Source organism: Anguilla anguilla, chromosome 6, assembly GCF_013347855.1.
Source record: "Anguilla anguilla isolate fAngAng1 chromosome 6, fAngAng1.pri, whole genome shotgun sequence".
Taxonomy (NCBI): domain Eukaryota; kingdom Metazoa; phylum Chordata; class Actinopteri; order Anguilliformes; family Anguillidae; genus Anguilla; species Anguilla anguilla.
Window position 1 is genome coordinate 20,201,339 of NC_049206.1, and position 16,920 is coordinate 20,218,258.

The following is a 16,920-nucleotide window of genomic DNA, read 5'->3' on the forward strand; positions in this document are numbered from 1 at the left end:
ATTATTTTTCCTGCTGTGGCTCGAATTTATACCCGTGTACCTTCACAAAAGCAACGCTCATTTGTAAAAGGCGAATCAGTCATGCCAAGGCCAAGGATATTGGGAAAAATAAAATGCATATAAATAAACCCATGTGAATAGGGCTTGTGATTGGAGCTGCCTGTCCCTGCACTGCATTAAATATGAGAAGGAACTGTTCTGTGAAAACTGTGTTTTATCGGCTGTTCAGCTTGCGTTGGAAAATCCGAACATAACATTCACAGTGTTGAGGGCACTTAGACTTGAACTTGTGGGCTTTTCTTTTGCTTACAATATACAAAGTTCTAAAAATGATACATTACAAAGGTTAACAAACCCAAGAGTGTAAGAGATAACATTTTCTATTTTGTAAAGTTCGTAATAGTTACCGTATAGTTTTAACCAATGTTCACAGTACAGGCAATACTGAACGAACTTCATGAATAGGGGCCCCTCACATTCCCCTAAGGTCCATCGGCACACCATGGCCAACAAAAACAAACAACAGCGGTTGAGTAGTTAACCATTTTATTACTTCCTTTTTACCAGTCTAATAAACTCTTCTAGAAATATTACATGTGAAGTCGACATCCCCTCAATGAAACAACAGCAAAGAGGACAACACATTAATTTTCACAGTATGGTCTACTCCTTTTCACGGCTTATAAAGAGTGCTCCGCATTCAAGTGACAACTTCTGAGAGGTCCAGCTGGTGCTCAATATTTGATGGCTGTTTTACACTCAAGGATCTGGCCCTGGGGAGTGCCTTTAATTATATTTTTTTGAAGGGCGGTGGCAGTGTATAGCGCAAAAAAAAAAAACTCTTCCTTCACAAGCTAAGCTTCGCTGAACAAGTTCGTTTCAAACTCCGATCCTCTTTCTCCTACGCAAAGAGTCACGAGACTCGCATCTCGTGTAATATTTTAAATTATTAGAAGTATCCAAATTTCAGTGTCAAACAAGAAGTAATAAATGTAACACTTGCCTAAAATATGTTCCTTGGAGCAAAGGCCAAAGCAATTTTGTAGCTACGCAGACTAGAATCCTCAGGATATTGGGTGAGACTGTTGTGGTGCTCTGTAAAATCATATCTGGAAATACATTACATGCAACAGGGCTTTCACTGGACAATAATTAGGCCTATTTGTAATCACATTGTATCATTATCCAAGCACACATCGATTAATGAAAACAAACTACAATAAGTTAAGGTCACTTGATCTTATACACATCTAAGATTTAAAAATACAAATGAAGCATTACTCCTCTAACACTAGGTTAAAATAAAACAGAACCTGCCTTTAAAACAAGGGTGGTCTTCTGAGGGAACGTGTTTTTTTTTTGTTTTTTTTTTAAAGACACGCATGGACTCATTCCTGTTACGAATAAAGCAGTGACCCAAACACAAAGCAGAATTGGAAGGTGGAAAAAAAAAATGTAAAAACGACGTTTAGCGCACAGGAGACACGTGACCTGACCCGTGGGCACACACTTCAGCTAAGGCACGCGAGTGACAGACTCTCCAAATATCTGGCTGCCACTTGCCCCCGTACTGGGATCCAAGCGGTTTCATTTCTCCATTCTGACTATATCCATTTCAATTCATTAACACCAGATGTAGTCCAGTCTCTCGGCACAAACGCTAACTAGATTACAGATCTCCACTTTTTTTCCCCTCTTTGCACTACCAACATTTACCATCCTCACCCTTACATTAGTCCATCTCCTCAAGCTGAAAAAGTCATTCAGATATTTTGAGGGCTCGTGGGGAATAACCAAAAGATATATTTTTGACCTCTGCTTACATTCAACAACACAAAGTTGTGAGGACACTTCTATATAATACTGCCCATTTCATTTTCCATACACAAGCGTTCCCATCTACTTCCTGATATATAGTTTAATATTAATTCCATTGTTGGCTTATCCTCCACTGTATTGGAAATTGGTGATTCTGGGGTCTCCATTTTAATCCCACCAACAAAGCTAACATATGGCATTTATTAAGGTCTTCTCAAGCAGTCGTCATAGTTTTTTTTAGTGGGAGTGGAAAAAACTAATAAACCCTAGAATGAAAAACAAAATGTTGTAGGAAGGAGTACATAGGACCACATACGTCCCACGTAAGGTAAACTAAAACTCCCAAGGTTCTCCCTTCATCAAGCAAGCATACAAGCACAGCACCATTAAAAGAAATCACAACCAACCAATGAATAAAGTACACACAGCACATATCGTAGCCAACAGCACTTTAGACAAAGCAAGTCTGAGACTGTCAGGTGAAACGTGAGCAATGGACTGTGGGGTGGCCGATTAGCCAGATGAGGAAACACACACACACACACAGACAGACACATAATACACACACACACACACACACGCACAAGCCCGGCGACAACTGCTGCACTCACATTTATCACAATAAGCTTATCGTATACACTCAATTATGAACCCGCCAACCAAGGGCAGCAATTGGCCATTTGTTTACAGGCATAGAATTTAATAGCACTGTCTGCCCCCTGGTGCCCTCACAGTCAGCGTGAATGGGCACCTGGTTTTCCAGCCCTTGGGTTCTCCTGGAGAACAGGGAGTGGGAACACCAGCAGACATGTAAAGGGCTCCTAGGACTGGTAGGGTTTTCCTTAAATAAAAAATAAAAAAAACACGTAGGCAGGTTTCCTTATAATAGTTATTCTACATTGGACTGTATTTGTAATTATATACCTCTATAGAAAGTGTTTGAAAATGGACCCCAGGGAAGAGGTTCATTTGATGGACCAACGAAATGGTCCATACAGGGCTGAACAACATATAAACACTCAGCACGTCCAAACAAAAGCTTTCCCAGGGTTTTTTTTCCCCCCCAACTGAAATCACCCTCAAACCCTTTTCAGGCCCATATTATCTCAGTAATGTAAGTGAAGAGCAAGCAAAGATTACCAGTGAAGGGAAATCTCTAAGGACATCTGTGACAAGCGCTTTTGTGATGTTTCAGTCAGCGTACCCTGTAACACTCACCCAGTTTCATAAGTGGGCTACTGTACTTTTTTTTTTTTTGTTTGGGGGGGGCGGGGGTGTATACTAACCAAGTCATAAATCTCCCTTCTACCCCTCCTCTGAGACAGTCCCACTGCTCTGAGACCGGTCAGAATAACGGCATCTTGTTTCAGATGACGTGTGGAACGCGGCTGCCTTAAACGTCGATCTGCTCTGCGAAGCCACTGGAGCACAAGTTCATATGCAGTCTGGCTGAAGCTCTCGTTGCGACAGAGGATTCACCAACCCCCAGTCATGCTTTTTCTCCACGTCCCCATTGGCTGAACTCATGATGACATCATCCGGGATCCGAAACACCGTTCGATAACCAAAGACAGGTTTGGGAATTCTAGGCAGCAAGTAGGCTAAGCCACCTTGGATGAGTGTACATTTGGTCTAAGAATGTAATGATACATTGATTTAATTTCATGCCCATTCTGAACGCCGAGCTGGCTCAATGACTTGTTACACTGCAGTGCACTTGAGCATACTGTGTACTCTGAACCCCAACACAAGTCACTCAACTTCTGAACGTACAACGGGTTTTGTTTCTTGAGCCCTGGGTTGCCAACCAGAAGGCAAACTCAGAAATGGATATATATTAACAAAACTAAGATATAGCCAGTAAATGTTGTTATCGTCAATATGCATATCTATGACCTAAAACATGACTTGTGAAATTGATAAATCTGAACGTTGTCCATCAAGTCGCTTCCGATACATAGGAGTCCGTGGTAATATTCACTTTCCGCTCCTCTTCTTGAAATGATTACAACCCCACCCACCCCCCACCCCATTTGGTCACGAGTGATCAACAGTCTTGAAGATAAAAGGCAGGCTCTGCATGGATCAGGACAGTGCCTTGATTAGATAGAGTTTGTCTCCCTGTTCACTGGTGAAAATGGGGGCCTTTTTATAGTGGTCCACCAGCTCCTCCATGGAGTTGAATTTGCGCTGTCCGATGCAATAGAGGCTGTCCTTCAGCTGGACCTTGAAATGCTTGTTCTTGCCTTGGGCCTTCAGGGAGATGGAGAAGTCATTGGGCTGAGGAACATGGGGAGAAAAAAAGAAGAGACTGATTATTGACAAGAGCCTGAATTTGGAAGGAAAAAAACTGCATTCATTCGAAAGTTGTGAAAGTGTTCGCGATTGAATTCTGGCCATGATTTTAATGACAGAGGAATACAGCACTTATCACTTCATTTAGCATTGTTGAGTTCATTCATTTTTTTAAATTTTTTTTTGCAATAAGTAAATGGTGTTTCGTTTGAAACTGACAAAATGATTTTCAAAATCAAGAATTATTTTCTTCCCTTTGATGTTGAACAATGGTCAAAAATGTATAAGATTCCCAATCTAGCTGTACATTAACCATGGCTTACATAACAGAATTAGTGTCGTAAACCTTTGGTTTTCAATAAAAGCGCTATATCCCTCTATCATGTGTACACATTATTAGAGTACAATTGTGCACACTGTTATGCTTACTATAATGCAATGTCGCGATCAATAAATTACAGATACATATTAGCACTGTCCTAAATGACAACAAAAATGAAGTTTGAGCTGTAGCGTCATGACTGATTTATGTGAACTGCACAAATCATTTTTCACTAATGTCTATGTTCATAAACAGCTCTGTGGGTAAAAGAGCAGGGCTACTTCTTGGGGGTGAAAGAACACAGCTGTAAGCCAAATTTGAAGCAGTGGGAAATGTTTTTTGTTCCATTGCTACAGATGGTGTTTTGTGCATCGCAACAGGTGATCGGTCAATGAAATGTTGCAGGTTTGAGGTGCAGAGTTGCTCTGTGTGAGAGAGACCACTGACTCTGCACTGTGACTTTCAGAGTTGCTCTGTGTGCATTAGACCACTGACTCTACACTGTGACTTTCAGAGTTGCTCTGTGTGCATTAGACCACTGACTCTGCACTGTGACTTTCAGAGATTCTCTCTGTGCATAAGACCAGTGAATCTGCACTGTGACTTTCAGAGTTGCTCTGTGTGCATTGGACCACTGACTCTGCACTGTGACTTTCAGAGTTGCTCTGTGTGCATTGGACCACTGACTCTGCACTGTGACTTTCAGAGTTGCTCTGTGTGCATTAGACCACTGACTCTGCACTGTGACTTTCAGAGTTGCTCTCTGTGCATTAGACCAGTGAATCTGCACTGTGACTTTCAGAGTTGCTCTCTGTGCATAAGACCACTGACTCTGCACTGTGACTTTCAGAGTTGCTCTCTGTGCATTAGACCAGTGAATCTGCACTGTGGTTCTCAGGGCTAATCTTGGCCTTCTGAAGGAGATATGTGAGGAATTCCTTCCTATTGACACTGAACTGTGGCCGGTGATCAAAAGACTGCTTGTGCAAACGATGATGTCACGCTGAACACACAGCCACAGGAGCCTTCCCACTGAAATCCATGCAAAACTGCAGCGTGAATCCTGTGTTGGAGGGGGGGCAGGAAAAAATGCACGCCTCTGACATTACCCCACCTAAAGACAAGCGGCCAGCTTTTTTCCCAACATCCAGCTATGGGCGTATACATGAAAGCATGCATCTTTTCCACAAAAGTGGGTAAAACTAAACTACAAGCGAGCAGTGCACTTTCAATATTCAGAAAGTGTTTAACTGTCATAAAATAGTACTCTTTTCCACTTTTTCACATGATGGACCTCCAAAAAACCTACACACTGTTTCGTTTTATCTGCCGGTGAGTGGAACGGGAGGAGACAGGGCCGGACTTACGGACGACTCGCTGTCCCTGATGAGGAAGTCGCCCTCCTCGCCCCTCTGGTTGAGGGCCACCTCGGCCTGGTGCCGGGTCACCTTGCCGTAGTACCACTGGCGCCCGGCGAACCTGCCGCTGCCCGAGGGCTCGATGTAGTCGCAGTCCGGCGTGGGCGGGCCCGCGTTGCCCGGGGCGTTGCCGTGGGAGTTCTGGAGCACGGTGACGTAGTTCTTGGGCACCAGCCCCAGCTGGCCGTCGGCCTTGCGGCACTTCCACCACTCGGGGTCGTTCTCGGGCTTCTCCACCACGTCCATCACCTCGCCCTTCTCGAAGCTCAGCTCCTCGTCGTTGCCCGAGTTGAAGGGGTAGAGCGCCTGGACCGTGTGCAGCGTCCGCCCGCCATTGCCGCCGCCGCCGCCACCGCTGTGCACGGCGGCCGCCAGCTTCTCCGTCAGCGACGCCGCCGGGTCGCCCGCCAGCCCGTCGCCGTCCTCCGTCACGTAGTTTGAGGGGAACCAGCCCGAGCGGCCCTCGTAGACGCCCCGCCACCAGCCGTCGCTGCACTTCTCCATCACCACCACCCGCGTGCCCTTGACCAGCGACAGCTCGTCCTCGCGCTCGGCCGCGTAGCTGAACTTGACCAGCGCCGGCAGGTTGAGGTCGTACAGCCGCTCGCCGTTGTCCGAGCAGAGCTCGGCGTCGGCGTTGGAGGCCGTGTCCCTCATGCTGGTCTTCCGCTTCACCTTCCCGATCCCTGCGGGTCACAAGGACAGGCGTGTTTTTTTTTTGGGTTTTTTTTAAACCCGAGGGGATTAGCGGCTTAAAGCATCGCGCTCTCTCGCATTCCGCTCGTCCGTCGCATACCCCAGACGCGCTCTTCCCACCGGAATAAAGACCACCAAAGAACACTTTCTCTCAGGCTCGGAGCGGCTCCTCAGACAACCAGAATCACGCAGAAGAGATCAGCCGTGCACCGGCCCAACACCCACTATCCTTCTTACAGGGTTGGGACTGAGGAGCATGTAGCATATGCTCATATCACAATGTAGGCTAACTGGCAAGCATATAACGAGAGGAGGATGGCTGCCCTACAGTTTACTTTTAACTGGTGCTTGCTTATGTATCCATATACATCCGTTTCACTGCAGAAAACTGTAAAGCATAACTTACAAGTTATTTGTATATCACAAAAATTGATGCAAAGGTGAATTCTAGAAACAATTTAAAATTAACTGAAGAGGTTTTCCTAAAAAATACATCATTTGCGCACTCAAAAATAAATACACGAAATTATAATTCAAACATGTTTTGCCATCAGACTGCGACCATCTCGCATTCATTAGAAAAACACACAAAGCACTCACACATGCGAAAATAATCGTCGCAGCGAGGAACATTTTCCAGCGAGGAAAATACTTCTTCGGGGCTGTAAGGCCGCCAGACTACCGACCCATTCGTCACATCGAGACGTCTCTACGCTTCCCCCCCGTTTTGTCGAGCTCTGACGCAGACGTTTGTCGAAATTCTTCGGATTACGATGGCTAGAGCAGCGGGACGCCGCCGTTTGCGGAAGCTCGGCGCGGGGCTGCGTCGCCCCTGTAAGCTCCGCGCGCGGTCCAGGCGCCACGGCGACCAGCTGCGACGCCCGGGGCGGAAGGAACGTGTCCGGCCTGGGCCGTACGACGCTCAGGACGCGACGGCGAGCCTTCCCCTGTTTCCAGGACGCCGCAGCTGGGGGGTGGGGGGGAAGCGGGGGGGGGGAAGGGAAAAACGGCGGGCGGAGATGGCGGAAACCGGCCAAGGTTTTTAAGCGCTGAGCGCTGCTGTCCTACTTCCTCCTGGCTGTAGACTTGCGACTGGAGGAAAGAATCCCGCCCCCCCCCCCCCCAATACCAGCCGCAGATAAGACTTGGTAGGACAATGGAAATGTTAAATGATATTGATGGTCCCCAAAAAAAACAAAAAAAGAGATATGGATCTTAAATGTGGGCGGGAACAGGTTAAAATAAGATCAGTATGTTCTGTGTCCAAAATGCTTTTCTACCTAACACAATTTGCCCTCAACACCAATGGTAGGCAGCAGTAAAGTTAACCTGTAAGCTTTTTAGTCTGGTATTTACTGTTTCAGACAAAAAGCAAGTATTATTCATTATGTAACAGGACAGATAAGGTGGATCAAAAGACTATTCACATTTGCATAATCTTACAAACCTCTTTTCATTCACTTCTAGACTTTTGACATTTTAATGAATTAATCATGAACTTTCATAAAGTCCATGGTACAGCATTTAAATTTGTGCCACTTTGGAAGGCAGGTGTCCACCAAGCCATTAAATGGCATGACCTTTTTTTTACCCTTGTACATATGCTCTGCCGGTTCTCGGAAGTTGCAATGTTTGCTGAAGGATTTACAGTATTTGCTTCAGACGTTAAATTCAACAAATATCTGCAAATGTTCACACTGGAAGTGTGAAAGCACTGCAAACTTTGCGCAGCTCGATTCGTAGCTTTAAAACCGTTCAGAGTCGAGGAACGGAGAACTTAAAGGCGTCTTAAAAACAGTGGCCTAACAACGGCTACCATGGTGCTGACATATTTGGAAAGTCACATTTACATTCTATTCGAACGGTGCCCTTCATAAATCTCCATGCAACGGCATTTCCTTGTACTTTGAATAAACTGGTTTGCTTTTCTGAAAACAGTTGTATTGAAAACAAACATTAGCCAAATTTAACACACACATATGATAGTTCTCCGATCTATGCAGATAGTAAATTCCCGGCATTGTGCGTCCGCAGGAATTTTGATGTTTGCACATAGTGTGCTTCATGCCAACGGTCTGCAGGAAGCTTAGCAAAAGCATTTTCAGTCACAGCAGTTCCACAGAGCATCGCTAACAGCAGCACTGAGTCTAACAATGGCCAATTCAAATGGCAGAAGAGTCTGACAACGATTTGGTCGATCCAACATACCAAATAGTAGCAGGAGAGGGCGTGTGCCCTTATAGTGCCATTTGCTGTCAATCGCTGAATAGCCCTGACTAAACGCGCTAAATGATTTGTGCAACAAGCCAAAAACTGGTTTTAGTCGGAATGAGTAACGCATAAAAGCTCCACCCAATTCTTCAAGCCTGCCTCTCCCATCTTGGATCCAACATTTCTACAGTTGATGAATATTCACATTTTCTGTTTTGAATCGCAAGCAGATACTGTTAGGCAGGGAATGAGCAGGTTTACTAGCAAAGCTCAATATTCCTCTTAGCCCTGCTGCTAGCCCTGGTGGGATTACAGGGGACCGTGTGATTTTTTTCCTGCCACGTCACTAGACTGGCAGGGGTACAAAAAACTAGACAGAGGTCTTCTTCTTGCTCTGGTTTGGGGGGGTAGGGTAGGGTTATTTGCTTTGTTTAGTGGAGCACCACACCACTGCACTGTTTGCCTCGTGGCCTTCCGGCAGTCATCGACGATAGAGAGGATGGGGAAGCCCAACGCCATGGAAGCGTGTGATAGCTGCTGCCAGAGTGGGTCGCTGAGGGAGATGGTTTAGCCTGCGGTGACCTATAGGGGGCTGTGCCTGGTACACCTCGGTACAGCCCTCCCACCCACAGTGATGTCACAGAGATAAGGGTGAGGCACTGAAGACCGACCTCAGGGTGGAAAAACCAGCAGCTGCAGCTCAACCGACCTCAAACGGTTAATACGTTAACCATTACCACGGAAACTGATAAACGGAGGCCTCGTCCTGGAGCGTCCAAGATTTTTTCTTCATAGGAACCCCGTAATTACACCATTTAATGATCAATTAATCACTCGTTACTTATTAGGCTTCATAAACACAGGCACCCGTGAGGCAGCACTCAACGTTTCACAGTTCAGACGGCCGAATATTCAGGATTAGACTCTCGATTTCATTTTGATTCGGTTTCGCCCTCTTCTGCTAGCGCTAGCGCAGGAGCGGGGACGGGCGCATTCAGAGTTCACCCTCAGGACATTTCTCTTTAAATGCGTCCTTCGCTGCAGTCGCTGGCGTGCGCTTTTACGGCACGACGACCGAGGTATCAGCTTACCTCTTTCCCGGCATCGACGCAAAACAAACTTTCAGCGAGAGCAGATGTCAAAATACTAAAGCAATAAAACACGAAGTTGCGCAAGCAAAGTGACGGTAGGTTTCAGGGGGTTTTCACAATGGGTAGAGGTGTGAGATTTAGTAACGCGGTTAATGGAGGTCAGATTAGGTGCTTCCATAATTTCCCCCCCCCGATCTGACACTGTAGCCTGCGCTGAATCACTACATAAACCAACCCATTGTTAAGGCCCCGAAAGAAAACAACGAAAGGACTTGACGGCGCCCAGATTTACCTATGAAAATACGGAATTCAGGAAGAGCGACGGCGGCGGCCACGGACACAAAGCAGACGCTCTGCCTGACGCGCGCGGCAAAGATGCTATCGGCCCGAAGGCTGCGACCTCGCCACGGAGAGACTCAGGCCGAACGGCGGCGACCGAGTTCCACGCTCCGATCACCGGGGAGGGCGCGGTGCGGTTAAGCCGTATTTATGGCTGTGTGACAGTACGGCGAGATACGCTCTTCGGTACAGCGCGTCAGCACAGGTGCTGTACCGAACACCGTGCTGCTTCGGCACCGTGTTCTCTGACAAGCTCTGCTGGGCACACCCCCCCGTTGGGTAGTAGACTGCAGAACCCGGCCCGCAGCCAGAACCGTGCGGCGCAACGGTCTATAAATACGCTTGTGTAACGAGCACTTCCAGAGCAACCCAATGCAGCACGGGACTGCCGATCGCGTAAAAAGGGCTGCACAATTAGCCTGTCACCTGAATTACAGCGTAAAAAACGAGATCCCAGACAGAAGCGGCAGAGCCAGGCCTTAAAATGGGCCGGCGTCGAGATCCGGACCAGGAGCTGCGAGATGCCGAATGCCCCCGGGAAGTTTGGAAACGGGACCGCCGTCGTGCCAAAGCCCGTCCGAAAGACAAAGGGAGGAGAGCGCGAGGAGCGGGCCCTGTCCCGCCACGGGAGGGTTCCAGGCGGTGTCCCGGCAACTGTCTCCGGGGTATCCGAGGACGTGTCACTCATGGCCACAGTCAGGTCCTTTGTAGCACAATGCGCGGCTTTATTGTCCCGGCTCTCTGGCATGCCGCTATCGTTCGCCGAGGGCTGCCTGACATTTGGTGCCGTAACACTGAAGGGGCTGTCTGTGCCGGGACAGGGGGGACCGGCCTGATTCAGATGGTGCTCACACTTTTACTGCTGCTGCAAACAACCCGCATGCCCATAAACCGCTTACACAGACCATCATCATCATCATCATCATCATCAGGGCAGTTTGAGCCAGTCCATGTTTTACAAAAAGCAGGTTATGCACGGAGATGAAACTGCCTCATGTGGTATGATAACCTGCTTATGGTAAAGAGCCAAGCGTCATTTCTATCACTGTAACGCTCAATCCGAAGGTATCGCCTTGACTGCTGTACGGATAGTGTTTCTTTTTCCTTTATCAATTTAAAATGGGATATTAAACGCACTATAAGATCAAGACTGAGGGTAGTATTAAGGTACATCTGGTCAGCTGATTTCTGACTCAAGAGACTTCTGAGGGTCAGTTGTGTACATTTGTGTATGTTACCATGACTCCACTCAATGCGTGCATGACTCAAAGATGCTACAATCATTCAGTTGCTATGGTTATGGGTTTACTTCTGTAGCTGGGTTGGATCGGGGCGCCTACACGCTCGTACACGTCGACGCGCAGATGCCGAGAGTGTAGGGTTTCCTTTAGCTCATTTGTCTGAAACGAGCACGCCCGCCATTCTTTAAAAAGGAAAAAAAGGAAAAAGCTTTCGATACGGTAGGGTGGACAGAGTAGCGCTAATGTGTCTTATAACTTGTTGCTACAGGTTGAACTGTTGCTAAGCGCCCGTAATCCAAATCAGAGGAGCCTGGACCCGAGGCAGCCTGAAACGTGACACCGCGGCTCCACCGTGAAGAAATACGCCGTACCTGCGACTGCAACTTCCTGGACCGGCACCCATTTCAAAGTCAAATCTTTATCGACAAACGGCACGTCACGCTGCGGTTTCTGACCCACAATGCAGCACTGGTCGCTCTCGCACATCAGCGCTGGGGAACCAAATCAAACCTCCGTGTGTTTATTCGGTTTTTACGAGATTTTCAAATGTCACCAAGACAAATTAGCTTACTAGACATCATTCACTCTCCATAGTCGGTCGCATTAGTTTAATGAAACACTTTACAAGTTACATGAAGAGCAGTTATTTCGACACAAAAAGTTGTTTCAACATAATGCTATAAAGATTTTATTTCCATATCTCACCATAGGTATTGTCAGGCCACACTCATAAGGTGTGAGTCACGGAAAATGCATTCACTGATCAAGTGTTTAGAAAGCACTGGGAGAGGTCAAGGCAAAGGAAATAGACCTCAGCCCTCAGTTAATTAAACTCAAATTCCAAATGTGTCAAGGGGTGTTATGACAGTAACAGCAGAACTGAGCTCTGGTATCAGGATACCGTGGCATTCACCATCAGTGGCAAAGACCAAAACACACACTCCTGACAGTTATTTTATTTCATTTCTTTCCTTTATTTAACAAGGCAGGCCAACTGAGAACTCGACTATCGTTTCTACCACTGACCTGGCCTATAAAATTCAGTTTCTTCCTTTATAAAGTCATGTGTTAAACAATGGTCGGTGATTGATGAGACTAATCTTTCTACAGTCGGTTTCTGAGAAGGTCTGGTATACCTCCGCCACAGAACCAAAAGCACAAGACTTCCATGGTCCCCTGCAGTACTACAGACACAATGATTAATGTGGACATTCCTTGGAACTCTCTCCAGGTGCAGTGGCTACTGGCTTTTCCCTGTTTTGTGCCATTTTGGTGAGTATCACCTCCTGGTTGGCACACTGAAATGTTACGCTGCACCTCAGGTGGTTCTGTGAGACTACAAAGCCAACGGAAGTATTTTGTTGGATATGCTAAGAATTTTAAAAATCTACTTTCTGTGGGTCTTCTGTGAGTGTTCACTGCCCCCAGCGAACCCCTTCCCCTTGGGTTAAATTCATCAACTAACACATTTAAGTGTTCAAAATTAATTTAAATCTTCAAATACATTGTCCAAGATAAAGTAATGTGTGTTATTTTTGCAGGACTGACTTGCTATATGCTATCCATCAACTTTATGCTACAGTACCTCAATATTTGCATGCAGTACTTAAATATTTACCCAAAAAACCCAACTATCTGACATGATGACTATGACTCGACTATACAGTGACATTCTACTTCACCAACAGCACAAGGATATAATGTGAGTTGAACACAACGAACACAGAAAAGCTCATATTGAGACTGAAAACTAAATAATCTGGTCTCTGAATGCCTCAGTCAACACCTGGATATTTTTTTTAAAAACCATGTGTGCTGATCCCAGGTCAGGCGATAATGAACGAACGTCACTCAAACTCTTACCAAATCAAAACAGGGCTTCTTCCACTCTGTCACCTGTCCCGCGGGAGACATGACCAGCAACCTGTCCACTGATCATCTCTGACGAAAGCACTGACAGCTACAGCGCAGCGTCACACCGAATCCCTCCCCCCGCTTTAATATGCCTCCCACTGGCTTGGAAACTGGGTTGCAAGACTGGAGTAATGCTTTCCCCCAATGTTGGAACATGTACAATTTAATATTCAGAGTACAAACGTATTAATGATGGGTGATATTAAAGGGAGGTATGGGGAAATTTTGCACAGGAGTCAACTAAAAATGAAGGGATTGTGAATAATAATTTGAGGAAAATATAAGCTCTGCCATTTGGCAACCCTGCATAGGAAAACTTAGGCAGTCAGAAAAACAAACCTAGTGCGTAAAGACGTTCTATGTGCACAGTACCTCTGTGTTTGTCCTGTTTTTCCTGTGTGGATGATTTAAAAGGAAGCGACGTCGCTTAATTTTAACCATAAATAGTGAAAGCGAAGCTTTTTCACTCGGCTTGGATAAGCTAAGCAATTTCAAAATGGTGGCGACAGCAAAAATGACTGAGCCCATAAGCGAAAACTCCTAACGCGACAAACCGCTCAAGGACAACCCCGAACAACACGGTCCGGCCTATTTCTGTGAGATTTCCTCTGTCGGTGCAAAAAATCACCGGTCCGTCCACTTCCCCCTTTTAATGTGCGAGCTTTCCTTTCATTCACCGAACAATAAGGGCGTAAACGGGGCCCCGTAAAATCAGCAGCGCCGCTTCCCAAACGCTAGGACATCCTCTGGCTTGACGATGTCAGCGGAAAGAATGTCAAAACTGCGGCCCCTCGAGGCCATAATTAAGAACACGGCTTCTTCACCTGAGGTTAGGAATTCACTGTAAGCCCGCAAGCCTCTCTCGAAAATATTTCGCGTCTCGGCCTAGATTTACGTCCTGTGGCGATATAACAAAAGACCGCATAAAGACAATTCATTTCACTTGGACTTTTTTTTCCCTCCTCGCTGCTTACGCGTTCATCGCAGCCTGAGATTAGCGATTTCGCAACGATCGATCGCCGCTGCGGTGCGGCCCGTGGAAAGCGTCGGTTCCCTCTCTGCGGCTACGGGAAAAGGGGAAGTGAACACAGTCAAACCGCCCTCTCTCCGCGGTCGCTTCGGCTCGCGTCACCCCAGCCGATGACATCACAAAGCAAACAGGCCAAACAAACAGCACATGTCCTCAGGGCAGGCAGGCCTGCCGCCAAACCCATAGGCGCCCCCCCCCCCTCTTTAGGGGGGTTAACCGCACCTGGAGAGCTTACCTACAAACATAAACGCACACACACACACACACTCACACACACACGTGGACTCACACACTCTCACACACACACACACGTGGACTCTCACACTCTCACACACACACACACACACACGTGGACTCACACACTCTCACACACACACACACCCAAAGGGACAGGCCTACAAGCACAACAGCGCATTCTGAACTGTGAGTATCCCGTATTGTGGCTAGTCCGGTCTCCGGCCTCTCCTCCACACACCAGAGGGCAAATTCTTCTCTTTTATTTATTCCTGTGTTATTTTTGATCCCACTACTTCTGTTATTATATTTTATTAAAACATACTCATTCATGTGACCACTGCGATCCGTACACCCACCTAGCACTGACAAAACACAAAACCCTCTGCTACAGGGTCCTGTGAATATGTTGCCTTTCATATTCCAGATTAAATGTTTTTTTAAAATACCTGTTAAAATATCGCACTGCCACTTGCCAATTTCAAAACGCAACGTAGGTGGGCACGTGCACCGACGACCGCCGAAGCGATCGCGACGCACTCTCGCCTTCGAGTGCAGTCCAGGTGTACGCGCGTGCACCCGCGGACGGAGAGCCCGGTCACGTGACCGCACGCCCGCACGCCCGCCCGCCCCGCGAAACAAAGCAGGCCGAAGGAGGGGGCCCCGAGCCGCATGTGACAGACCGCGTTTCTCCACAGGGCCCGGCTGCTGTGTCCGCCTGATAAAGGGAGAGAATGGGGCCCTTGTGCGCCATGTCAGATACCTCCGACACCAGAGCGCGCGCACACACACACACACACACACACTGCTCTGTGTGTGCCGCCTGGCTGGTCCTGCACTGAAGGCTCACTGGGAATGTGCATCCTGCGCTGAAATCATCCCGATTTTAAAAGTATTCCTAACACCTGCACTAACAGGCCAAATACATAAAATACACAATGGATATTTTTAAAATAATAAAATAATCTGTCATTTTCAAATAAAAAACTGGGAATTACATGAGAGGAAAAATACAAAATATAAACAAATACATTTTTCTTTTTATTTGGCTGAACAGCGCAATAGCACACCTTGACCTGGGTTTTTATGCCTAACTTGATAAGAAAAAATACACAAGGTTTTGAAACTGTCTTTAAATTAAATAGGTCAAGGGTGACGGTTTTTTTTTTTTTTTTTTTAAACCGGTCCATTTTCAGCAAAGAAAGAGTCGTCGGAACTGGTTATTCTCATGCATTAACGGAACTGGCTGCATTTCAGAAACGGCAGCCATCTTTCCCCTCTCATGCAATAATCTGGCTTGTGGATTTTCCAGTCAAGCGCCCAGAGAAAAGCGAGGGAGGGCGAAAACAAAGGAGCGCACAGTGAAAGGAGGAGATGGACTAAGTGCACTTTTAATGCTGCGGAGAAAATGCCTCCTAAACTCTGCTTTTGTCTTTAAATTCCTCCCCCTTTCCCCTGCCAAGTAACAACACCCCAACGCCCTTCCCAGTGTTCTGCAGAGAGAAAAAAACACACAAAAGCACACACGCACGCAGACACACACACACACACACACACAAGAGCTCAGAGTGGGGGAGAGAGAGGGAGAGAGAGAGAGAGAGTAAGTGAGGGGGGATTAGAGCCAGAGAGAAAGGGCAAGAGGGACACAGAAAGGCAGAGGGAGGGTGGGGGTGGGGGGGGGCTGGGAGACAGAGAGGGGGGAAGAGAGGAAGAGGGAGATGAAGAAAGAAAGTGAAGTGGGGAAAAGGGGAGAGGGAGAAAGGGAAGGAGAAATATGGAGGTTGTGAGAAAGGGGAAGGAAGAGAGTGAGAGAGAGAGAGAGAGAGAGAGAGAGAGAGAGAGAGAGAGAGAGACAGAAAGAAGCAGTACAGCGGCAGACCCTCCCAGCAGAAAGGCGCCGGTCTCCTCACTTCCTCTAGCTACACTCCGGATCGGCCTCCAAGCCTGCACCAAACCTGTCTCCAATTAGAAAGCTTCCGCTTGCTCAGGAAAGGGAAGGAGAAATTGAGTGTGCGTGCACGTGTGTGTGTGTGGGTGTGTGCGTGAGTGAGTGTAAGTGTGTGTGGAAAGGGGGTGGGGTGCAGCAGGACATCCCTTCCTAATGGTCAGAAGACTACGGGGGACTCCGCTTTGTAGTTCAGCAGTAGAAAGTTTTAGAGCACCTCATACATCCAGGGCCGGCACTCACAACCCCCCTCCCTCCTTCCCTCCGTCCCCACACACACACACACACACACAGCGAGCCGGTACTACCCCCTGCAATCTCCCTTCCACATCCCCCCCCCCCCCCCCCGGGGCAGCACGGAGGGCA

The 16,920-nt window shown here is 47.2% G+C and overlaps 1 protein-coding gene across 4 annotated transcripts in view; it reads right to left on the minus strand.

The window, feature by feature from the left end:
- Positions 1–529: 529 nt before the first annotated feature.
- LOC118229755 (cytoplasmic protein NCK1-like) overlaps positions 530–16,920 on the minus strand; it is a 50,707-nt gene continuing 34,316 nt past the window's right edge. For all 4 annotated transcript variants that reach the window (XM_035422072.1, XM_035422073.1, XM_035422074.1 and 1 more), the window contains 2 exons: positions 5,803–6,539; positions 530–4,098 (listed from right to left, as the gene is read on the minus strand). In XM_035422072.1, coding sequence (XP_035277963.1) covers positions 3,904–4,098; positions 5,803–6,539 — 932 coding nt within the window. In that variant the 3' untranslated portion in view covers positions 530–3,903. The remainder of the gene's footprint in view (positions 4,099–5,802; positions 6,540–16,920) is intronic.